General features: G+C 33.5%; 1 protein-coding gene across 5 annotated transcripts in view; it reads left to right on the top strand.

Moving 5' to 3' along the window:
• The window catches only part of PTPRK (protein tyrosine phosphatase receptor type K), a 554520-nt gene that overhangs the window by 512512 nt on the left and 15846 nt on the right, over positions 1-26162 (top strand). The window contains exons 14-24 of one of the 5 annotated variants that reach the window (XM_059400697.1): positions 221-359; positions 8441-8601; positions 10671-10706; positions 12638-12649; positions 15032-15216; positions 16900-16987; positions 18162-18238; positions 18434-18451; positions 21052-21088; positions 22405-22502; positions 22898-23014. In XM_059400697.1, coding sequence (XP_059256680.1) covers positions 221-359; positions 8441-8601; positions 10671-10706; positions 12638-12649; positions 15032-15216; positions 16900-16987; positions 18162-18238; positions 18434-18451; positions 21052-21088; positions 22405-22502; positions 22898-23014 — 968 coding nt within the window. The remainder of the gene's footprint in view (positions 1-220; positions 360-8440; positions 8602-10670; positions 10707-12637; positions 12650-15031; positions 15217-16899; positions 16988-18161; positions 18239-18433; positions 18452-21051; positions 21089-22404; positions 22503-22897; positions 23015-26162) is intronic. The other 4 variants (XM_059400693.1, XM_059400692.1, XM_059400696.1 and 1 more) reach the window with 4 other exon arrangements.

Raw genomic sequence — 26162 nt, 5'->3', positions numbered from 1 at the left:
TTTTATGTGATAATAAAATTCCTATTCAAAAGGCTTTATTTCCCCTTATCTCCACCCTAAATTCCTTATGCTGTAGTTCAGCATGCTTTTGTATTTATATATCCAGGTTTTTTATTCAAATAAAACAAGTTCTCTTTTTATAGCAATTTTTGGCTGGAACTAATTTCCACTTTTGTGATAATTAGCTGCTTTCAGTAACTTATTTTTTAAATTCATTTAGCAGCAGCAACAGAAGAACCAGAAGTGATTCCAGACCCAGCCAAGCAGACAGACAGAGTGGTGAAAATAGCAGGAATAAGTGCTGGAATTCTGGTGTTCATCCTCCTCCTCCTAGTTGTCATACTAATTGTAAAAAAAAGGTAAGACCTGATTTTGTTCTGTCCCATTCACCTACTATTTATGTCAGTAGTTTTCACATACTGTTTTATTTCCCTGAGCTCTTTTGAAATAGAACAAACAAGAAGAATTGAATTTTGACAATGTTGCCAGCATCTGAGTCTATTTCTCATGGTTCTTAAATAAATTTCTATCAGTTCCTTGTAGTTTGATTTTGGATATAAAGGTATATTTTTCATCAAGTTAACTTTGAAATTAATGTATGAATTTAAATTTCTCAGATGCAGAGAAACTTGAGATATTCATTTCTTACATTTTGAAATGTTATTTACTAATAATGGCAAAAGTATTTATTATGATTCTTGGATTACGGTCTGTGAATTAGTTTGTACTCTTTCTCTATTTTTCTACATGTTGGCTACATGTAAGAGATGAGAAGAATCTAAATATTATTTTGTGAAATTGTATATTAAATATTCACTGGCTAGATATTTCAGCACATTAATATGAAGAGTCTTTTTTTTTTTTTAATTGAACATCAGTCTTTTATACAATATCAACCAATACCGCCATCTCCTGGAATTCTATGAAGATATTAAGACCTACTGGAATTTAAACTAAACTCTATTCAGGAGATTAAAGTATACTCCTGCTGAAAAACATTTCAAAGTATACAGTTTTTATAACTTGAATTTTTTTCTTTCTATAAAATGTCATTATCTGTAAGGCATATCTTAGAAACTGATACAACCCTCCTATCGTTCCTATCATATGTTTTAGATTATACTGCAGTTTGGAAGGACTTTTAAACAAGTCTTTACATGCAGAGTACAGTCCTAAAATAGCTTTGTGTATAGATGTGTTTGAAATTTTTGATTATATCAAATACTAAATGATGTTGCTTACATTATATTAAATCATATACTGTTAGGATTGTTTTATACTCAAGTCATTAACAGTATAGATAAGACTCATACTACATGTTTAATCAATCCATCAGAGTTTATTTTAATGTATTGCCTCCTTACAATTATCCCCTGGAGATATATATGTTGGAGAAGACACATCTGCATTAGAAACATTAGGTATGCATTATAGTGTTTTGTGTTAAATTAGCTACATACGTGCTTTCCCTAATAGTGCTTTCTCTTTTTGCTGTTGTCTACCTCTGTGGTTGGAGAATACATCATAATTGAGACAGGAAGGCTTAAGTATTTTAGTAATATGAATTTGCCAATCAAGGTCAATAAAATGGCTGATTGTAATCTCTCAGATCTTATGTCTCTATTTAGTTTCAATTTATATTTGCAGTTAACTAAATTGTTTATAGAGAGTTAATTAAACTTTGCTTCACGATTAAAACCATTCCAGTCCCTTCAAATTGGAAACGAGAGCATGAAGTTGGCCTCTGATTATGTCCTCACTCAGTTAGAACTGGGTTAAGCTTATTGGTTTTATTTGTTATTTATTCAACACTTTTTTAAATGTTATAGTAGCCTTCATTATCCATGGCCCTCTGTTTCAGAAATAATAGCAACAAAAAAAAATGTGAAACATAAATTTCCTAAAGTAAACCAAAATAATCTCTAAGCATGATTATTTTTGTGTGGGTAAAATGCTCTGGCAACTGTCTAAAATTGCATAATGTATGAATTCTTTTTCTGGTTCATATTTTAAATGGTTGGCCTCTCTATTAAAATGCTTCACATTTGACTTTTCGTAATTATACATTGATTGTCTTTTGATAGAAAGTATACCAGGGCCTTTGTTTCTCTTCCTCACCACAACCTGACTAGGAAGAGTTGCAATTTTATAGACAGAGAAAGTTACATATTTAGATATATTTCCCTCCAATATATAATATCAGAACTAAATTATGTGAATCCCTTATCTAATCAACTTTGTAATGACTTTTATTCAACGTAGTATGTGTCACATGTATCATGTATGATTTAATCACTAATCTTTATTATACATACACAAAGGCACAGATTTTATAACAACATATTGCATAGTATCAAGCTTAATCAATTTTAATATATAATGTTTCCTTTTTAATACACAGATTTATAATAAAACTAATATGAGACCAAACTATTTTAGTCTCTTATGATCTTTATTTTTATGGGAAATTAAGTTTCTCAAGACTTTATGACTCACTAGGAATAATAGACATGTTGAAAAAAGTTCTATGCATTTTTGAGTTTTGTGTAAAGATATGGTTTGGAATTTAATTTAGTAAAATTCTACAGCTAAGGGTATATATAAAGTAAGTTTTTAGGCTAAGAAAAGGGATAGTGCATCTCTCAAAACGCAATGTCATTTTTTTTTTAATTTAAACGCTGTTGAATTATTTCCAAATGTATGCCATTTTTTCATTGGTTATGTATTATATTTTAAATGTGCAGCATGAATACATTATTAATTCCCAACATAAATTGAAATTATGTTCAATGCAGTAAATGTTTGTATATGATATTATGATCACATACATCTACTGTGGACATATCTCCGTGTATATATAGTGCATGGGGCATATGTATATTCACATAATATATGTATGCACCCCTGTACGATTAAGATAAAACAACTCGTTTAGAAATTTAGTTGTCACTCTGCATATAGTCTATATTAATAGATATTTATGTTTTGTATTCGAAGAAAAATAGCCAATTTAGTGTACAAGTTCTATACACAGCAGTTCCATCTGTCATGGCATTTTGATGGTAATAGATAATATTATGCTTAACTGCATGTTGAAATACACAAAATCCATTTAATTTTTTTAATTTTTCTGGCAGCAAGAGAAATATCAGCATGCTGTTTTCCAAATTTTGTACTTTAAATTTTATTTTTCTATTGCATATCTGTCTGTTTAATTGCATGGCAAAAATATATATATATATATATCTAACCAAATGCATGAGCAAATTGAAATGCAAACCAAACCAAACCAAACCAAACATGACTTTTATTTTATTTTACTTTATTTTATTTTATTTTATTTTTTAACGCACATTTTTCTGCTTTATTGAATGTGACAGAGTCACGCTTTTCATTCACCATTGCTTCTCTTTTTCCACTGTCTGTGATTTGCTTGCCAGGAGGAGCTACTATTCTTACTCCTACTACCTGTAAGTAGAAAATGGGTGATATACAACTTTACATGTGTTAAAGATGCAGTATCCCTTTTCAAAAAACAGAAACAAAAAAATCTTAAAAATGTTTGTGATTTTGGTGATATTTTCTGGACTCTAAAATATAAAGTTAACCATTAACTTATTTTGTTAATCTTTTTAAAAAGGGATATTGTATTTCTGTATGTTCAGCTACTTTTAATTTTATTTATAATTTTCCACTAGTAGCTTTAGACTACAGCCCAAAACATCATTTATTTACTTAAGTCAAACCTGTATCTTATAAACATGATACCTCATACTACAAATCAGGTCAGGTCTAACTGTGATAATATCTTTCTCCACATTTCCAGGAATCCAGGATGGATTGTAACTTCAGAACACCTTTGGTCTGGCCATCTAGGCAAGCAGTATGCTCTTGTTTAAAGAAGAAATAGATAAAACAAATAGATAAAATAAAATAAACTCTTCTAAAAACAAATAGATAATATGATAATGTTGCAATGACACAGAAACAAAAAAGTACCTTTTTAGAAAAGAAAAACTGAGTTAATTTATTATAACTTAAACAGGACAAAGATTTTATAAAACCAAGACCAAAAGAACCCTCTTATCCTACGTAAAACACACCTAGGTGTCCTCTCTTTTCCTTTTCTCTTCCAAACCCTTAGCTCACCCTATACTTAGGTATGGACCGTTAGTTTGAATAAGGACAGAGAATATTGTTCCTTCTATTTCTCTAGTCATCTTCAGTTTCTTACCAAAGATGCCAGGGTATTCATCCAAGTCAAAAGAATGATATTAGAAAATATTCTTGGACATTGCTTGATCAATTTTGATGCACCAACTTCTAAGACTTAAAGGTTGTGATTAAGTATGTTTGGGGGCATTTATCCCACAGTATTTATTTTATGAGGTAAATTTAAGCTAGCTTTACAATAAAATTTGGTAAGAGTCTCAATGACTATAACAGAGATCTGCCAGTATTTCAAATATCATAAATGCTTGGCTTATAATCTGCTGAAACAAGCAGGTGTAAACTAACAGTGCTCTTAGCTTATTGTGATGAATCATAATATCCTTGTTAAATCATGTTTGATGAAGCCAAAGGTAATTAACTGTACCATTTCATACAATTATGGAACACTTTTCCTCTTTATAGCCACCCATATATTCACCTGCAGAAGTTTATGCTGTTGGCTGCTTAGATAATGAAACTCATTTGCACATCTGTCAAACTCAAGTAGTTGCAAAATGAATTGCCTAATTGTCCTGAAGTGTACCATATATACATATATTTTCTACACACACACACACACACACACATTCACACACACTGCTCAGAGAGGGAAAAAAGCATCAAACATAGGAATCAATAAGTATTGATAAGAATGTCAGTAAGCTTATCATTAACCATTGATGTACCTATAGTGTTAGAATGGGATTGGCTTCTTAGTGGATGGGTAACATTTCTTTATTCTAGGCTATATAGTAGGTTATGGTACTGTTACTGTAATACTTAGGACTGTTAACATTAATGATTATAGTTCAAAAGAATGTCACAGATATGTGATTTTTAAAGCTACTTAAACATAACTAATCTAAATCTAAACATATCTAATATAAACATATATACCTACCCTGAATTGGAGATTTTTTTAATAAAAGCAAATAAATAAATAAAATTTAAAAGAAAACCAGTTGTGATCTTTGAGCTAACATTCATTGGCATTGTCATAGTGACGGTCACTCGTGACCAAAACACTTTAACTCTAATGTTAATTTTTATTTTGCAATAACCTGAATTAAAACCTACCTCACAGGGTTGTTGTGAGGGTTAAGGTATAAAAAACCAAGTTGATAATGCATGGCTGGCAAATAGTAACAAAGTTTAAATTACTCCCGCCCCATAATTTGTCATCTAACAAAGGTTTGTGAATCTGAAAAGTCTTTCATTGCCATGAAAACTTTATCTGTTGTACATTTGACAATTGCCTCTTATTTTTCCTTAATCACAAAATGTACATATAAATTATATATGTTTTAAAGTAAAGCCTAAAACTTTAAACTTGTCTTTTCTAAATGTTTTGAACTGCCCATCCTCAAAATTTTAACATTATTTTTAATCCATATTTCAAATTGTGTTATTTTTATCCAGTTTAGTCTCTAATTTTTTGAGGGATGATTCTTCTTGCCCAAGAAACAAAGACAAGGAGTTAATTCTTAAATTGTGCTTTTTTTTTAACTGTTTTAACACTTTTAAGGGGCAAAACATTTGGCTGTGTTCACATGCATTTTCTCAAATTTATGACAACTAATGTTTAATTCCTAGAGCCTAGTAAATGCTTCATATTATGTTCTTGTAATGTGGCATTTTAAAAAAGTGCCAGCAACTGGATATAGTGTAATAGTTTAGGCTAGAACCAGGTCATTCCTCCCTATTTATTAGATTAATAACCTTGTACAAGTTATTGAACTTGTCTGAGCCTCAGTGAACTCATCTATGCAGTTAGAATCCTCATCCCTTTTTCAGTGGGTTGATCTGAGAATTAGTTGAGTTAACAATTGAGAAGTGTGAAGCATAACAAGCCTAACTCATCCATTCAAAAAGCATTTATTGACTTTCTGCTATGTCCCAGATATGCTGTAAGTGCTAGGAGTAATCATCTTCTCTCCATGGAACACAGAGTGGGGAAACAGAGTGATACCATTAACCATTGCCATTAACCATGCATTGATATATGTCATAGGCAGAAAACATGGTGCTATAAAAATACCTAGCAGGGGAGCACCTGGGTGACTCAGTTAAGCGTCGAACTCTTGATCTCAGCTCAGGTCTTGATCTCAGGGTCATGAGTTCAAGCCCCGTGTTGGGCTCCATGCCTAGCTATTTTAAAAAACAAACAAACAAACAAAAAAAAACACCTAGCAGGGAAACCTAACTGGAGGCAGGTTGTATTCGGATCAGAGAAGCCTCTGATGCAGTGAGACAGAATCGAAGAGCACCAGATATTAGAGGGAAAGGAACATTGTTGGTCAAAGAACAAATACCTTATATGATGGTCTAGGAGTAAGTTTGCAAAGTAAAATCTGCAGACTTAAAATATGACCTGCTGATGTTTAATTTGCCCCATACATGGTCTTAAGAAATAGATTGACTTGAAAAAAATCAGGAAATTGAACATAAATATTCAGATTCATGACTTGTCTTTAAAAATAATTTTTAAAATCAGAAGTTCAACACTGGGATTAAATGCCAGTAGTCACTTAGACCTAGTTGCCCCCTAAGTGGCTTTCCAGTTCTCCACCATCCGCACCTTCCACACAATGACTTAGCACTAGCAACAGCAGTCATCTGTATTCCCTGTCTGAAATCTTTAAGATTTTTGTGGGGTTTTTACCCCTTAGCCTAGAAAAAAGAGATATTAACTCTTTCAATGAATGCAGCAAATATTACTAATAAATGAGGATGGTAATGGTCATGGTAGTGATGGTGGTGGTGGTAGTTCTTGTTACACTTTTGTCATTGTTGTCCAGTTATTAGTACTGTCATTACCATTATTATTATTTCTTTTAAAAAAGTAATGCCATTTGCATCCCAAAGCCTAGTTTCTGACTATTTTATTTAAGTGCCAAATCTGTTGTATCAATCAATGTATTGGGTGTGTTGGGTATCAACCTCCCACCGAGGCCAAGTACTATAGTACTCAGGAAGAAAAATCCAGACTATGTCTCAAATTGACACATTCATTTTATGAAGGAAAAGCCCTTGGACACAAACACAACCATTACATGAACCTTAAAAAAAATATTTGTAGTATATTTACTCTAGGATAGATTCTAATGAGAATCAGAAGAATATGTCCTAGTTAATGATCTAGCTGAGAGATGGCGTTCTTCAGACAACTGAGGAATAATTCCAAGGCAACATAACTGCTGCCATAAACATAATCTGGCTACTGCAGGCTTTTAGAATGCCTTTATTTATATTATATATAAATTGCTTTGTTAATGTGATATAAATGTTTTATATACAGTTAATAGTCTTTTATTGCGTGTTTTATGTGTAACATTCACAAAGAACCAGAATATGTTTCACATCCTAAAGATGTCAATATTTGAGTAGTTCCAACGTCTCACTCTACTAATTTCTAAATCCCCTCAGTTACTTGACCTGCTGCATTTATAAGGCACTTCTTCAGTTAAGACTCTGCCACATGGTTCTAAAACACATTTTTAGGATTTGACCATGGCTATAACTCAAGATTATGATCATTTGTATAATGTGTCAACATTGTATTTTTCAACCTTTCTCAGGGTACTTTTCTTACACAGTATATAATTTTTCCATATATTTGTGTATTTGCATTAAATCTAGCAGTGGTAAATTCTGCAATTCTCCAGATTAGGTTGGGAATTAATGTTATAAATATGCTGCTAAATGCGTTAATGCTACACATGTTACATTTTTCCTGAATGATAAAACAAAGAATGAAGAATGAGATTTCTTTGTGCATCTTAACTGGGTAACTCTAGTAAATTACACTTGGAAAACTAGTCATGTTATTCCCCAGAAGAACTTCTAAAAGGTGATCAAAAGAATTAATCACCCGAAAAACAAAACTTAGCCTTAGCTTAAATTTTCCTTAAACAGTTTTACTAAGAAAGTATTTATTTATGGCTTTAATAAAGCATAGTCATAATTTATGGCTGTTTTAATGATAAGAGAAATGAAAGGCTTCGTTTGACCACTTGAATGTTGAGATATCCATATGACAAATAGTTGTATAGCTACCAGCAGGTGTCATTTGAATATCCAACCTAATTCCTGAAATTAGGAAACTTAGAGATTCCAAACTACATCTATATGTATTCTTATCCTTGGGCTTTCTCGAACTACTTACTGCTGGTGTCAACTCTCCTTCAAGCCTCTCACTAAGGTTTCCCATCTGTATTTGCCTTGGCAGCAAACTTGCTAAAAAACGCAAAGACGCCATGGGGAACACCCGGCAGGAGATGACTCACATGGTGAATGCTATGGACAGAAGTTATGCTGATCAGAGCACGCTGCATGCAGAAGACCCTCTTTCCATCACCTTCATGGACCAGCATAATTTCAGTCCAAGATGTAAGTTCTTCATTAAAATCCTAATAAGTGATTTTGAAGCCCTTTAAATCACTTTGAATTCAACATGTTAATTTTGAATGGTGAGAAAAAGTAAGACAGAAATGGACAAAGCAGCCAGAAAGAGAAACATGTTAGGGAATATTATGGAATTTTTAAGAGGACTTGTTTTCAGTCTTGATACTGGATTTCGTTGAACTGCAAACTGTATGAATTTTATTACTGTATCATAAATGATATCCATATACTACTTAATACCAAATTATATGTCATTGCTCTAAGTTGAAATACTTGATTGCCTACATAAAATTAGCTCACTTCAGAATTTATTTATAATTATTTTGCCGTTTGAGTCTTCTTTTGTGTAAGGTGAAGTTCCTTTAGAACTTGAACATCATAATTCTTTCTGGGAATTAATGGCATGAGTAAAATTATTCTATTATTCTACAACGAGTCCTGGAGAATTTCAGTAATAAAACGTTAACTAGGGGAAAGAAGAGACAACATGCTCTTAAGTATCTGATGTGAAATCCAAAAATTTATTTGAACTGGGGGATTGGCAGGGAATGGTAAAATCCATCCATCCATCTGTTCATCTATATTAAAAATTCCTGATGTTGATCTATAAAGGCAGGACTTCTAAAACATTGATACTTAAGTACTCCTTCATGGCAGATGATTTGAATAATTGCCCCATAATCAATATTACTGTCTATCTTCAGATTTCCTATGAATTTTATATTCTGTTCTATAGCACTGTGTTTATTTTGGTCCTTAAATTTTAAGTGAAATTACCTGTTCCTTCAAATCCTCATGTACAAGCAATACATGAAGAAAACAAATCATGTTTATCCCTGGCCATGTATACACAGAGGCATTCTCAAATTCCAGAGATTTGCCTACTCCAGTTTGAAATATGGATATAAGGAAAGAAGCAAACAAAAGAAATATCATTTCCTATACAGATTATACACATACGTAGTGGGGAGGTTGAAAAAATAAGGGATTTGTAGGTTGTGTGTGTTTATTTATTTATTTATTAAGATTTTATTTATTTATTCAACAGACAGAGATCACAGGTAGGCTGAGAGGCAGGCAGAGAGAGAGGAAAGGAAGCAGGCTCCCTGCTGAGCAGAGAGCCCGATGCGGGCTCTATCTCAGGACCCTGGGATCATGACTTGAGCCGAAGGCAGAGGCTTTAACCCACTGAGCCACCCAGGTGCCCTGGTTGTGTGTATTTATGTCTTTTCAGAAAGGGAAGGGTTTTTTTCCTGCAGTGTTCAGCTTGGTGAAAATTTTCAGTAATTACTGGCATCATTTTCCTTGATATATATCAACATCAAATTAATAGCTGTAATGCTGTATGAGTCATTTTGGAATTTAATTTTAATCATGATAGGGTCTTTTTATTTACTTCACTCCTATTTCACTATAATATATATGATAGAGAAAAATATAAAATACTGGTTTTGTTGAAAATAAGTTTTGCTGAAAAAAAATAAAAGAAAATAAGTTTTGCTGAAAATATAGATGTACCATCTCTCTAACCACTTTTTTTAGTAATTAATCAAAAGACATTTGAGAGCATTTTTGTTCCCCACACTTTTCTACCTATTCCTTATGTTAATATTTTATTAGGAAGCGTGAATTCAGCAGTGTAACCAACTGTAGATATCCGCTTACAAACTTGGAAAAAGGATAAACTCTGTTTGTTACAGTTAGCTGAAAAAAAAATGTATTTGGAATGAATGTGAGATAATTATTTCTCCAAGTACCTTGCACTTGAGAGATTTAAATGGGTCTTCCCCCGCCCCCATGTCATAATCTTTATAATGTCAAGTTGAATCTTCCTGGCTTTTAAAATTGAACGGAGAACTGAACTTTAATTATAGATGCACCTTTCCTGGTGTTTTGAGATAACCCAAGCTGAAAAAGAGAATTTTGCCTTTGCCAGTTATAATAATCAAAGTTGAGTAGTTATATTTCTTAAGAAACATAAATCTATTTTAAGGAAAAATGTAAAGTACAACTTGAGGGCAATATATTCCTTCATGAGCTCTGTTTTCCTGCAGTGCCCAATGATCCACTTGTGCCGACTGCTGTGTTAGGTGAGGCCCTAATTCTTTATCATTCTTCCTTGCATGGATCACACATCCTTGCATGACTTAAAGCTTTGTCTACATAGTAATTATTTACAGTGTAGGAAGCAGCTTGATTTTGAAAACTAAGTCATGATCTTATCAAAGAGAACAACTGTCATCAAACCAATCAGAGCTAGTGGATTTCTAATCAGTAAAATGCTTTATTTAAAGCAACATATTTTTAAAGTCTTGGTTCTGTTAGATTTGGAGCAAAAGTACAGTGACCCTTCATATCTGGCCAACGTTTGCATATGCAGGTTAGCAGAATGAAGCAAGTGCACTTGCACCCTCAGGGGCCAGTGCTACCTGAATGATTTAGTTTATATAAAAAAAATTCTGCTTGATAGAAAGATTTTTCTCAATCCTCCTAAGTTTATAGCAACTTATAAAGAACACATTTCCAAGGAGCATTTGCTTTAGTTTTGTCTTTATTAAGAATTTATAAATGCAGGTGAAGTTACTATAATATTGATGTGGAGTCTGCATTCTATATGCATCTTACATGATGTGTTATCCTTCAAGATACCTAGAATAACCAAGCTTTACCACTATACAACATCTTAGACCAGTGGTACTGCTTGTAATGAATAAGGCCTTTTCAAATGTAAAATTAATGTTTAACTGTATATTTAAGAATGGGAGGAGTTTCATTTTAATTTGTACTCTATTCCTTGACTAATTACATACCAGTGATTCATGACCAGCTAGCATATATGTTAAGAATCTCTGTGTTAGTTTTACCCCCGTGTTTTATTTAAGATTTTACCAAAGAAATATGGAAATTGCCTGATAAATATACCTAAAAGTTCCCAATTCTCTCATTAAATATAAAAATTCAAATTTCTTGCAAACATAAAACTTTATCTTACATTTTATGCATGTTTTTACTATCCATGTATTCAAGATTTAAACATATTTTTAAAGTATTTGGAAACAGTTCAACTAATTCAGTTAAGTGAAACACACCTCTTTTTTACTAAAATAATTTTTAAGCTTATAATTTTATAATATAAAGAATATATATTCTGAAAAAAATCTGAAAGTCAATGTTCTCTTTCTCTGATTGAACTCTCCTTTTGATGTCCATACCAATAATGGCAGGGAAGTAAACTGGGGAATTCATCCCAATGGGTAGACCAATCGTGTAAGGAGGAGCCAGGAATCTGATCATTGGGATGGTACCAAATGCCTCTGAAAATGTCATCTTCTGTTAAGCAGAATGCTGCCACCATCAAATTAATAAGTAAAATCCACTTAAAATATTAAAAACTCACTGAGGAAAAGTTAGTTACCTAAATGTTCAAATTTCATTACAGTAATATTCTAAGAAAATGTTGAATTTGGTCCAAGTCTCAGTTCTCCTGGGGACTCACAGTATGAACCCATGAAACTGCCTTATGTCTTTGCTTTCCCATCTGTAAACTTTTTCACAGTTTTATAAAGAGAAAGTGAAATAATGTATGTGAGTTTTACAAACTATAATGTTTAAAAGATTATTATAAGAATTTGCACTGTGAAAAGGGATATTTAAGTTTAAGGAAGGCTAGAGTTAACACAAAAGTCATAAAATCTATCCATAGACGCAATTGTTATGCATTTTATTGCATTTTGAAAGTCAAGCTGGTTGGTGTTTTTTTTTTTTAATATTTTTAAAAACGAAATCTCATGAATCATATTAGTTGTAGAAATTATTTCTTGCATTTTTCATCATTTTTAGAATTATAGTGTTTACAGTTATTTTAACTCACTTGATTTTGTATTTGTGAAGCAATTTTTGAGATCACTTCAAATATTGCTTAATATTAATACCTACGTACTGATTTTAAAAACACTTCAAACTTTTCATATTGATTCATATTTTTGTGTTTTTTGTGTTTTACTGCTTCATTGGGTTAAAGTCCCTATAACTGGTAAGTGCATTGCAAAGAATTCTAGAAAACCTTTCCATCAAGAGTATACGGAGTTATTATTCTTAAATGTGTAATAAGATAATGATTAGAACATGTACTCTCACTTACTAGCGATATTATTAGGTGGTATAATGAGGTGGAAATGTATTGAGATTAATAATTCATATGTGCTTATTTTAATGAATACTGCTCTTTGTATTATGTGTTAAAGCTTAATGCAAAACAGAAAACACTGTCTATTTCATATTGCACATACCGTGTAAGATTTGGAATATGGGTGAATTCTTTGTTTCTCACTGAGCCTTTTATAATTGTAAATATTCTGCTGCACCAGGAGATATGATATGAGCTCTGGGGCTACTCCACAGAGCCTGGGCTATCCTAGTTTGGCTTGGGTGATTGCATTTTGTGTCTGCAACATTATATGTCCTCTTTACTTCTCATCTTAAGCTGTATATTCTGTGACAGTGCCCAAATCAGTGGCTTTTTAGTTTAATTTTCATGTTAACCTTTATGTCAGTGTATTGATTGTAATATTGTAGTAAAGACAGATCAGTTGAGTGTAGTCTCATAGAAAGTAAAGGAAATTCATAAATCATATTTGCTAACAAATGTTGGTGTATAGAGGGGTGGTTAGGTCACAACAGAATCCACCAGGGGTTTTTTTGGATTCCATGTGGTATTTTTAGAAATAAATGCCCCCCACCAAAAGAAAAGGAAAAGAAAAAAGCATTCAGCCTAATAAGGGAATATAAACTAAATGCAATCAAACTAAATTACAGACGCACACAAATCTGATTGTGGGGTTCTTTTTTTTTTTTTTTCCTTTCTCCAGGAAGAAAAAATGTTTATCATGGGGACAACAATTCATTTTTTGCCATATCCTATTTGTAGAGTTGGTGATAGAACAGGCAAATGTACCAGCACTTGAAATATGTTTAACTGTTAATTAAATATCGTTCTCTACAGTATGCATTATCATTAAAAACAAAAGTTCCCCTAAGAGTGTATTTTCTCTTCTGTTAATGAATATGGCAGTATAATGCTTTCCAAAGTAATACCCCTTAAAACATTTGTTTTTTTTTTTTAAGTGGTAAGTTTAAATGTGGTAAATATAAGCATGCTTTTTCTCATTGTAATAATTAGTGCTGTGGTCATTAAAATAATATTTATTCTTCATAGGTATAATGTTCTTGTTCATTTCTTCCTTATGACATAAAGAGACTTTAAAGTTTCATTTTCAACTAATAACACAATGGGGATGGGGCCTACACTTAAATGTGGGTGGTGAGGGATTCAGCTTCTTTTAACGAATTTATTCACTGACATATTTATTGAGTGATTGCATTGCACTGGTCATTAGGAACAAAAAGACATCTATGACTCTACACTTTAAATGTTCAGAATTTAGTGAAAAGAAAGAGATCAGGAGACAAATGACTAAAATATAGAGCAAAAGAAAGGACACATAGAACAGGAGGCCATGGGAACATAACGAAGCAGCCATGTGGCTCAGCCATGATGGGTCAGGGAAGAATTCCAGAGGAACAACCTACACCTTTTGCCCCAGAGACATACTGTAGTTTCTTTCACACAGTGACCACAAAAGTCAAAATATATTCACAATAAAAACAACAACCATCCTAATAACCCAAAAGCGTAGAGACTGAGTATAAACGCATGTGTAACCTGACTGGTGGACATAGTGCGGCCAGGGGATGATTCTGGAGAAGGCCCATGTTTCCCAGTCTGGACTGCGGCCCCAGGCGGCAGAGTAGGCCCACAAGGCCACGGAGAGCAGCCCTGTGGGGGTGGGTTGCCTAGATGGGGTCTGTGAGCAAGGTTGGGATACTGTGGGGAAGGAGTTTGTTCAGTTTACCCACCAATGAAAACACCTCTCCAAGTTGACAACTTGATCTTCTGGCCCTACTCTATGCTGCTGGTACTGCAGATACAAGAAAAAGGAAGAACGCAGCAAAATCTTCCACTTATACTTTCTGAAAGTGGATCAGCTGTCTATGTCTCACAGCACCTGTTATCTCACTGACATAAATATAATATACTCTGACTTCATAACTTGAGCTGATGTAAAGGGCTTTATCTTTATAGGGAAGCTGCCCTAGATCTATGCTAGATTTCTTTTTTTTTTAATTTTAAATTTTTAATTTTTCATAAACATATAATATATTTTTATCCCCAGGGGTACAGGTCTGTGAATCGCCAGGTTTACACACTTCACAGCACTCACCATATGCTAGATTTCTTTTTCTTCCTCCTGTTATCAGAAAAATCTTAAGTTCTTACAATCTTCTTTGCATAGATATATATTAAACAAGATAACTTTGTCTTTTTTTTAATCTTCTGGAATCTGAAAACCACCAGATGAGAACCACAGTGCCACAGCAGAGTCCAGTCGTCTTCTAGATGTGCCTCGCTACCTATGTGAGGGGACAGAATCCCCTTACCAGACAGGACAGCTGCACCCAGCCATCAGGGTTGCCGACTTACTGCAGCACATTAATCTCATGAAGACATCAGACAGCTATGGGTTCAAAGAGGAATATGAGGTGAAAATTTCATTGTTATGTTAAATTTTATTTCTAATAAGAATAGAATTGGACTTTTTCCTCCGCCCTTTACTGTCAAGGAGGGGAGTCTACTCTTTAGACTCTAATCTTGGGTCTCTGAGAATATCCTCAAATGTGTATGCAGGGAGAAGGGGCAGACAGAATTGAAAGAGAGGGCACTTTCTGGGTCGAAATTCACTTGAAGAATTCTTAAATGTTGGATTCCAGAATTTTACTGGGCTATTTAAAAACCCCTATGTTAGATCTTATATTTCACCCCTGGAAAAATCCATTAACAGGATCCTTTGAGCCCCAATGTATCATTATAGATTCAACCAGTTAAATGATGGAAGCAGGAGCTACTTCTCTGCCTCTTTACTTGTTGCCCATCTGCTGAAAATTGGGGTCGATCTTTGTGTTCTAAATGTACTGCTTGTCACTCTTAGTTTTCTTTGTGGCTTATTGGTTGACAGTGACCAGGAAGAAAAACAGAGCATTGCAAATCTAGACAATTTTAAGAAGCCAAAAGAAGGATGTGGGAAATTATTCTTCCAACTTGATTTCCCCTTCCTACTAAATCCAAAATATAAGTCATATTGCCCAGGAAGTGGTTTAAACTCAACATCTCAATAAACATAACATAGCCAAAAGGACAAATCTCCTTTGCCACTTGGCATTTACTGAGAAGTGTGGGCCTAAGGCATAGAAGGAAGCTCTTCGACCACCATATTCAAAACTACCGTGTACACACATTTAAAGTGAAAGAATCCAAGCAGTACTTGACTTTGAAAGACCATCTAAAATGAGTTTGACTGCTTGAAGAATCTTCTGAACTCTGTATTTTCTTTGCAGATGGCTTGTATACCTCCGTTTGGGAGCAAATAAAATTAGCTGTGAATTTTGAAAGCTGGTTTTAGAGACACACCGGAAACACTGTGCTGTGGCCACAGAATAGTGCAAGGAATTATAAGATTCTGCCAGAGCTCGGTTTTTTTTCTGCATTTCGTGTGTATTCCTGTGTACCTCACTTCAAAAACCATTGATTCTTTGAAGACCCCATTTCCTGTGTTGAGCAAAGTTTAAGTGTTACTGCAAAAAGAAATCTATACCCATATTTTAAATTGCTGTATATGGTAATTAAACCAATCAGCAAATTCATCTGTTCCAAGATCCTTGGATATGGTGACTCTTTTTCATCTTCATATGGTCCCTTGTTGTAGAGACTCAGTCCTTTTCATGGTCTTCAAAGAAACTGAAATGGGATGTACTGCACACGATTTAATGAATAATTATGGGGGAAAACAGGTTTTCTTTTTCCTGTTACAAATGCTAAGAGAAAAACATTTGAAAGATACTCATTAAAGGTAGTTTTGACGTTTTGATGCTTTCTCTACTGCCATTTCTCAGAGTTGCAGCAATCTTAAATTTGAAATCATTTCAAGCTCCTTTTTTTTCCCTAAAGTTGCTTTTTGTCCTCATTTTGAACTCAGTCCAATCCAAAATGAACAAGTAGGAGTCCAACAAACAAGCTTTGAGATCTGAAAAGAGAAGTTGTTTACTCCTCTAGTACTCTCTTCCTCCCCGAGAAGAGTGGCTTTTATTATTTTGTTCTTCAGAACAGATAAACCTGATCCAGGAAAAGGAGTTAAATTCAGTCTTCTTCTTATTTTTTCTTTTTCCCAGAGCTTCTTTGAAGGACAGTCTGCATCTTGGGATGTAGCTAAAAAAGATCAAAATAGAGCAAAAAATCGATATGGAAACATTATAGCATGTAAGTTCTCATACAGTTCTTGGTGAGTGTAAATATTGTGTGTGGAAGATAAATAATAGTGGCAGGTCCTCCTTACATGCTTTTAAACTTTAAGAAAAATCCCAAAGGGTGGCACATCTGTTTGTAAAGTGATCTATTTAATATTAAAGCAGCATTGGCTGTTGGCAGTGACTCTGAAGTTGTCGTCATCTTCATTAATTAAATTGACTCAGATTCTTCAGCCTGTGGAGATAACGTGCTGTTTGATGTTATGTTTGCATGTAAATGCATGGGGATGTTATTGACAGCTGAGAATATCAGGATAATGAAAAAGAAAGGTCTTTTCAGTGACAAATTGCTGTAACACTTCTACCAAATACATTCAAGGTGAGAGTGTTATTCTTTCAGTATAGCCTTTATTTCTGCCTTGGAGCCCATGGCTGAACTCCTGCCACTCCGTGTTACTTGTCATTAGGGACTTCATTAAGTCTTCAGGGTGTTTGCGTGGGATAAGTAAATTGGTTATCCTTGGAACCACAGGAGCGGTAAGGAAAGTTGCATAGTTTAGTTTGTGACTAGCTAGTGATGTACTTGGTCCATTCGAATCTCAATTTAAGTTATTTTAAAATATCTTCCAAATACATCAGAATTCAGTCTTGACTTTCAAGAAGTAAGCAGTCGAGAGCAGAGATTCAAAATTCACTCTCTAGTTCTCTGGCTCGTTTTCTGTACACAGCAGCAGGAACGGATCCCACCCATTTCAAACCAGGTCTAAGAAGCAGAATTAGTAGTTACAACAAGTTCAGTCCTTTAGACAAATCCAATGATGATTCATCTGACATTCCCATGTTCCCTAAAAACCTACCAACTATGAAGATGCTAGTCATTGAAGCTTTATTAACAGAATATTATAATAAGTAGGGAACTCATCACAGCCCTTGTATGGAGCACTGGGTGTTGTACATAAATAATGAATCTTGGAACACTGCATCAAAAACTAATTATGTAGTTTATGGTGACTAACATAACACAATAAAAAAAAAGAGTTCTTGTATTTCTTTAAGGAAATTTGAATAGCCCTCTATTATGGAGAAGCTATCAACAACCCCTGAATTACTCTAACTATCTACTGAGGTCCTTGTTTCGGAACAGAGGGGAAATTTAATAGCTTTATTTTATTGTTTAAAAACCTTAGATGACCACTCCAGAGTAATTCTGCAACCTGTCGAGGATGATCCTTCTTCAGATTACATTAATGCCAACTATATAGATGTAAGTATTTGTATAGTTCGGTGAGCCCAATTTGTTGGCTTATCCACGTGAAACTTTTTGCTTGTTATTGCCTATAAAGTGATTGCTAGCTTTTTAAAATAAAGAACAAACTGTACACTTTTCCTTGTTCTACGTCCTAGTACTCACTGACGTTGTTGTGCTTTCTTTCACACCTGACTTTGGTTTGGGCTGTAGATTTGGCTGTACAGGGATGTAAGTACCACTATATGTAAATAACAGCACCCTATTATAAATCTTTACTATAACTACTCTTAATTACAGTTCTTACTAATGCTTAATACTAGTTATCTCTGCATGCTTCACCTAATTAGCCTCATACGGTATATCTATGTTCATTTTTTTGTAACTCCTTTACATGTGTGAAGATCTATTTTACCTCCTTCCCTTTGCTATGTTTAGAAAAACAGGACCATTTTTAGCTTTTGACAAGTTATGATGTACTCGAGTTTTCTTTGTTGTTGATTTCTGTTTCTGGCTTTTATTCTTCCCCTTCCCTAAACATGTGAGAAGCTGGATAGTATGATGTGTATTAGTGTATCTGAAATTCTACATTTTACATTTGACTTCTGATGTTAAAAATGGGTAGGAAGACTATTTTGTGGTGTGTGGTATTGGCTTGTTAAAGTATTAAAATTAATTAGGCAAAATCATTACTAAATTGCATTTGTAAAATACACATATCACACATATATATCGAATCATGCAAACCAAAAAGCTGCTTTGGTCACAGGTTTTCAGTGTTACATTTTGGTTACGAGCATATCTACATGCAAATTGTTGATTTAATGGAAAGTAATTAGCAAATCAAAAATAAAATATTGTCAAGGAAGTAATAATACTACATTATGTGTAAGAAAGACAGGCTCTTTTTTTATATTTCCTGGTTCAAAATCGTGCTGGGAATCTTGGGACTGTTGCTTCCCTTCTCTGTGCCTCAGTTTCCTTCTCTCTGCAGTGGGGATAACAACAGTATGAACCTCATCATTCTGTCATGAGAAATCAATAAAGTAATGCATGTGGAACATTCAGCACAATACCTATCACATACAAAGCACTCATAAAACATCAGCTATTTTTAAATAATTCTGTCCTAGGAGTGCTGAGATTAATCAGTTTAAGACTTGCACTAATTATAAGGCAAAAGGTAGAAGTTTCAAATATTGCAGTGTATATGATGTGCACATTTATATTTCTATAAAACATATAAAAATTAGGCCCCGACTTTGTCCAGTTTCCATAATAAATAGGCAGTGACCTCTGTCACATTTATTAAGTTCATGTTTTATAGTTATTTTGTGAACTGTCATAATTGATAGCTTTGAATTAATTAATTTTATTACATACAGTCTCAGTATATTGGTAAAAATTTTGATCATCATTTGACTCTCATTCAATATTTTAAATTTATCAGACATCTCAAAAGAGTAAGCTAATGGTCCATTCTTTAGAATAAAAAATTCCAACAGTTTTGTGACAAATTTGTACTTGTTCTTACCTATTCAGTTTAACCTTGGTTTTCTGCCAAGACATGTACACTGGAGCCTTGTTATAATACTACTTTTTGGTTCATATGGTAAAACTGTGTTCTAAATGAGACTGTGTTGTTACCCAGTCGTTCTGTTAAGACCCCAGTGTATTTTGGCTGATTACTTCACAATTCCATAATGTTCCCTTTCCTGTTTATTACATTTAAGACTCTTCTGTAATTGGTAAATTTTTCATGAAAAACGGGAGATGAAATGCTTATAGAGCTTGGAAAAAATTTTTCCATGAAAAATTGTACTATTTGGTGTAAGAAGAAATAGAAAACTTCCAAATTGGCATCAGTATCATGCTTAGCCTATTAAGTCTTAGATTGGAGATCTCAGTTTATGTGCATTAATATGCTCATCGAGTTGCCCACACCAAATGTGGACAAATTGTACCCGAAGCTTTTGCTAAAGTCCTTTGATAAATGCAAAACAAACCCAAAGCTTAACCCTATGATACTGTTAACAGTTGTGCTACTCATGATATACCAGAATTCAAATAGATTGAGAGCAACTAACAACTTATTTCTTATGAGAAAATAATTTCTTTGTTGACACAGTATTAAATATTTAACCATCTAAAGCTCTTAGCACACTAAAAAGAAAAAAAAGTGCTAAATTTTTGTTCAGGATGAGATGCATTTTATTTAAAACTCTTCTTTCCCTATATATGTGTGTACCTGTAATTATGTGTGTGTAAACTAATATTATCAGCACACACAAAATAGTTTTGGCAGATTCCTGAACATATTATATACAGGAATATTCTCTAAAATAGCTCAGCAGGACTTTGACTGAAAGCACACATGCATTGTCCAGCTCTAACATTGGAATGTTCTGTTATTTTTTCACGGTTCTAATATGTCGTTGTCCATTTGTAATGCAGTGTGTTTTACTTTTGGATGATAAGATGAGAATAATATTTTTGAACACAATTTGCCAGGAATTAATGACTAAAGATTAACATGAAGGCATAAACATTTTAGTAAAATCAAACAATATCTAAGAGGTTAAGCCCTAGCAAACAAAACTCAATTATGCAATACATATTCTAATCTGAGCCCTTAAAACATTTAATTTTTGTTTTATGTTTACCTTTCAGATAACCTAGGTTTGAGAAGTGAACTCTGAGTTCACTGCTCATTTCTGGACTTTTTACTATAACTTAATCTTAACAGGTGGTTGTCTTCATCTTTTTATGCCTTCATTCATTTATTTCTGATACTGATGTAAAATGATAACCAATCTGCTCTCCTATTTTAGGGTTACCAGAGACCAAGCCACTATATTGCAACTCAAGGTAAAACATGGTCTTTCTAAATGTTCTAGAGCAACCAAACTTGCTTATTCATCCATATGAGGTCAATTTGGGTTTGGGCATGGGGGTTGAGGTTTTTTTGCCATTTTATCTGACTTAACTGAAAAAAAAAGATCAGATCATTTGAGTGAGACTACTCTTTATTCATTTTTATAATACAAATTGTTTTGTCTGTGTAAAACACATAAAGCTTGCTTTGTTTTTTAATTACAATAAAAGAGAAGCTGCTGATGTGTGGTCTGGGTTTGGTATTCTGATGTCCCAGAGCACACGAGTCAATAGAGCTGGACACAGGAATTACTCTTGATAAGAGCTAAAGAGGTGTACCTTGTATAAGTGGCGTTTTTTGGGTGCGGGGGGAGCAAGGTCTGTGGTCCTGGAATGCAGTATTATCCAAGAGTGATACTGTTATAATGAGATGTTAGACTGTCTTCCAGCAATTTTTTTTTTTCAAGTCAAGACTGAGACAAAATGAAGGGCTTAAGGGAACTCCATCAAGTTCATTGTGTGCAGATAATAAGAAAAAGGCAGAGGAATCTTGTTATAGTGGCACCCCAGGGAATGAGAGCCTCCTAAAACACCTTTAGTTATCTCTAGATTGACCACTGGCCTTCAGAAGAGAAACCTATATATCTATTTATTTCTTAGAAGAGGGAGGCAGGGCAAAAGCTCTGTTTGCTGTTTTGACAGAGATTATTTTCTGAGTATTTTCACATATCTTTGGATTAACTGAGTTGAATTATAAGCTCTTTAAAGTCAAAGATCATCCAAGGTGAACAATTTTCTAGGTTTGTTTGTGGCACCCAGCAGACACTTCTCTAGTCTGGAGATGGGAATAGAAGGTTGGCATGTGTGCTTATATGTATGGATATTTCTTCATTAACCCCTAAACATGCACTGTTTTATAAATGATGTGGGTATATTTAATTGGTAATACATGCTGTTTGGTTGATAGTGGAATAAGGTTTCCTATTTTTAACATGTATTTGAAGATCTATCAAACTAATTTAGTGACAGGTATAAATATCCTAGAATCTAGTGATGTTTTCTTCATGAGAAGTATAGAAGGTAAATTTGAAAAAAAAAAATTGTATATGCCTATATTTTCGCTATACTGTGAATTTAGATATAAACTAAATTTAAGTAATTTCAGTGACATTTTATATTAGACCTTTAGTATTATTTTTTGAGTTATTTAGTTTACTGTGATTTGTGCCTTATGTATACTTCTTACCACTTATTTCTTCTAACCACAAAATTTCTCTGATAACATAATATTCAAATTAATTTCTTCAAAGGCCCAGTTCATGAAACAGTATATGATTTCTGGAGAATGATCTGGCAAGAACAGTCTGCCTGCATTGTGATGGTTACAAATTTAGTTGAGGTTGGCCGGGTAAGAGAAAAAAGATTTTTTTTTCCTTGTTCACAAAACATGTGTAAGTTGAGTAGCCAAACCTAACAAACTTAAAATAACACTCACTATATTGTTTTAAATATTGGTATGCAGAGCATTTCAACTGAGTGCTCCTGGGCTGAGAAAATTATTTGATTTCTTATTGAGTAATGAAAGAAACTTTGATTTTATACTAGATTCTAATTGCATCATCAGGCTTGTATATTATAATGAGACTATACAAGGTTTTTCTATTTATTGTGTAATAGATTCTTTCATCTCATATATAGTTTTTTTAACCATATTTTTATTAAAACCTAAAGAGTTTCCACTGGAATTAACCATTTTGGTTCATGTATATTCAAGTCCATGTCTATACCCTTTGTGTCATTTAGGTTAAATGCTACAAGTATTGGCCTGATGATACTGAAGTTTATGGTGACTTCAAAGTAACTTGTGTGGAAATGGAGCCACTTGCTGAATATGTAGTTAGGACATTCACCCTAGAAAGGGTAAGTACCCTAAATTCTCTTTCTTTAAAATATGTTTATGGAAATTTTTTTTTTCTCATAAAGTCCCCATCAAGATTTGTTTTGCTGATGCTATAAAATTCATTCATTCATTCATTCATTCATTCCACAAATATTTATTCAAGTGCCAGTCATGTTTGTAAACCCCAGGATACATATTAAATACATAGATGATTTCTATTTAGAAAAGTGGTCTAGAATCATGTGGAAAATCACAAAACTAGAACATCAGAGAAAAATAAATAGCATAGAAGAAAAAAATCAAATATAAACCAAAAACCAACAGAAAAGAATAAATAAGATCAAAAGGCTAGTTTCTTGAAAAGAATAGTAACCTCTGTCAATTCTAAATGAGGGACAGTCAAAACTATGCAATATTAGAAAACACAAAAAGGATATAACTATAGTTATACTTGATTTTGGGAAATAGGTAAAAATGTTACATGTAAACTTGGAGACAGATTTTAGTCTAAATACCCTTATATTCTTGCAAACACTGATTTCTAAAAATCTGACCCAAGAAGACTTAGAAACCTGAGCAGATGATAGAAGAAAATAGAATCTTAAAATATATCATTTAAATTTCACTATGACTTTATAGTTAAGGTTTCTTTAAGTTTTAAAGAACAGTTAATGCCTTTATTAAACTATTTAGACCATAGACCGCGAAAACCAAATAAATATATTTTAAAAGCTGACATAACTGTGGTAACAGAAACAGGTAAAGATGGCACTCTCTCAAGCTCTTCTCTCCTCTCTTTTTTAAAATCTCTTTCTCTCTCTCTCCCTCCCCACCCCTGCTCCTCTTCTCTTTCTCTCTGTGTGCACAAGAGCTTTGCAGACCAATTTCATTCAAGAACATGCTTGAAAAAAAACTTCAAAATAAAATATTGAAAATTTGAAACCCAGCTGTGAATTAAGAAAATGTCACAACATGATCTATAATGACTGTTTCTAGGAAGGCAAGGATATTACACCTGTGGTAGGAAATCTAGCCAAACATTTCATCACATCTTTGTCAAAGGACCAAAAACATATGGTTTTATTAATAGATACTGTAATATACTTATTTTTGCTTAAAAGACGTTTATAGAAATAATCTATAAAAAAAATAAGGAGGCTATTTAAGCATGATAGAGGAGAATCAACAGTAACTAATAGCATGCACATTAAGGAGTAAAAACCCTAAAGGTATCGCTGTGTAATCAGGAGTGTGATGTGGATAATTGGTCTCACTAGTATTCAAAATTGGGGGAAGTTCTAGTAAATGAAATGAGACAACTAAAGGAGTAAATTGCTTGACTATTAAAAAAGATAAGATTATTTTAACAAGAAGTGATTTTATATCAAGAAAACTAGAAATATTTTAAAATGGAACTACTAATCATTGAAGTGGCTAAATTCAAGATAAATATTCATAAATGATAGCTTTTCTGTATATTAGCAGTAAGCAGTAGTAGACGTTAAGAAATCTCTTTCACAGTAATAAAAAAATTCTGAAGTTATCTAGGAATAGATTCAACAAAGAAAGAAGTCCTAAGTGACTAAATCCTCAAAAGTGTAAAGAACGTAAAATATGATGTGAATCAGTAAGTAGAGACACGCACTACGGCCCAGAATGGGAATGTTTTATGTTAATACCACTTTCTGTAGTTAATGTCATACTAATTAGAACATCATTGGGTTTTTATTTTTAATCTGTCTTATTATTTAAAACTGTAGAAGAGTAGTTTGGGGTTTTTTTGTTTGTTTGTTTTAGATCACATATTTGAAAATTACACAGGAAGGTTAAATAGAAAGAGCAGTAAAGGAACATGCCTCACCAGATATTAAAAAGAACGTTTAACTGAAGTTGACTAAAAAGAACAAGGCCCTTATGGCAGGCACCTCCAGTAATGGATTAATATGGAGGAGGTCAGGAAATTGTCTGAAATCAGGTCTTAGAAAAATTTATGATTTTACTCACTGGAGTTGGCTTGAAAAGTAGTAAAGAAAGTGATTTTTCGGGGCGTCTGGGTGGCTCAGTGGGTTAGGCCTATGCCTTCAGCTCAGGTCACAGTCTCGGGGCCCTGGGAATGAAACCCACATCGGGCTCACCTCTCGGCTTCCCCCTCTCTCTCTGGCTGCCTCTCTGCCTACTTGTGATCTCTCTGTCAAATAAATAAATAAAATCTTTAAAAGAAAAAAAAGTGATTTTTCTATGCATGATTCCATGAGAGTGTTTGTCATTGTCATTATTATAATTATCTGTTGAGTGCCGCTTTGTATAGGGTATTGTGTAGGAACTGGAACTAGAAAGAATAAGACGACCTGATCACTGGCTTCCAAGTTTTTGGTCCTATTTGTTGTCTATCCATATAGGACAGAATCTAACCTTTCTCAATTTGATTCATTGATTTCCTGACATGTTTCTCACTGTTCTGATTGAACAAGTTAGATGGAGATATCACAGGTAGCTCACAGAGCCATTGGCATTATATAGATTATTGTGGGGTTTGAGGGGTTACAAATGTGGATTCTTAAAAATAACTCTGTAGCATTCTATCTATGCTCTCTGAGCTGTGCTAACACAATCCACAGGCTGCTTTAACCAAAGGGTAAAAGCTTTGAAGTGTTCATTTAAAAGTTCTATCAAATTAACCCAATAGGAAAGAGGCATAACAATGATGGTTCCCTTTTATTTTGTATTTTTGTTACTATAAATAATATTTGGTGCTGCATTATTTCACAGAATTAGGAAAAATCATTTGCCCAAAGAAGTTTAGCCAGCTTTTTTTACAAAAGAATCTAAAGTAGTTCTGTCCTGGAAAATCCCTGCATGCTGGGCTTCAAAACCATTTTCAACATGGATAAGCAAGGCATTAAAATCTTTTTGAGGTGAGAAGCTAGAAAGTTGCTTTTATGCACCACTCGAAAACTCAGTGCCTCGGGTCCAGAGGGCTGCATTTTAGCTTTCCCATTTTTTTCTCCTTTTCTCCTAATAATTCTATGTGTTGTCATTTCAACTAAGGAACAAACTGTCAAGGTAAATAAAAATCTACACAGAGTTACAGAACTGAGCAAGACTTCTAATTTTCTTTCTTTGGCAGGTGTCTGACAATAAGGTAAGCTCCCTAACCATGTCAGGCCA

Source organism: Mustela nigripes, chromosome 5, assembly GCF_022355385.1.
Source record: "Mustela nigripes isolate SB6536 chromosome 5, MUSNIG.SB6536, whole genome shotgun sequence".
In the NCBI taxonomy this organism is placed as follows: Eukaryota; Metazoa; Chordata; class Mammalia; order Carnivora; family Mustelidae; genus Mustela; species Mustela nigripes.
The sequence above is the reverse complement of the archived record's forward strand: the minus strand, read 5'-3'. Positions and strand labels throughout refer to the sequence as shown.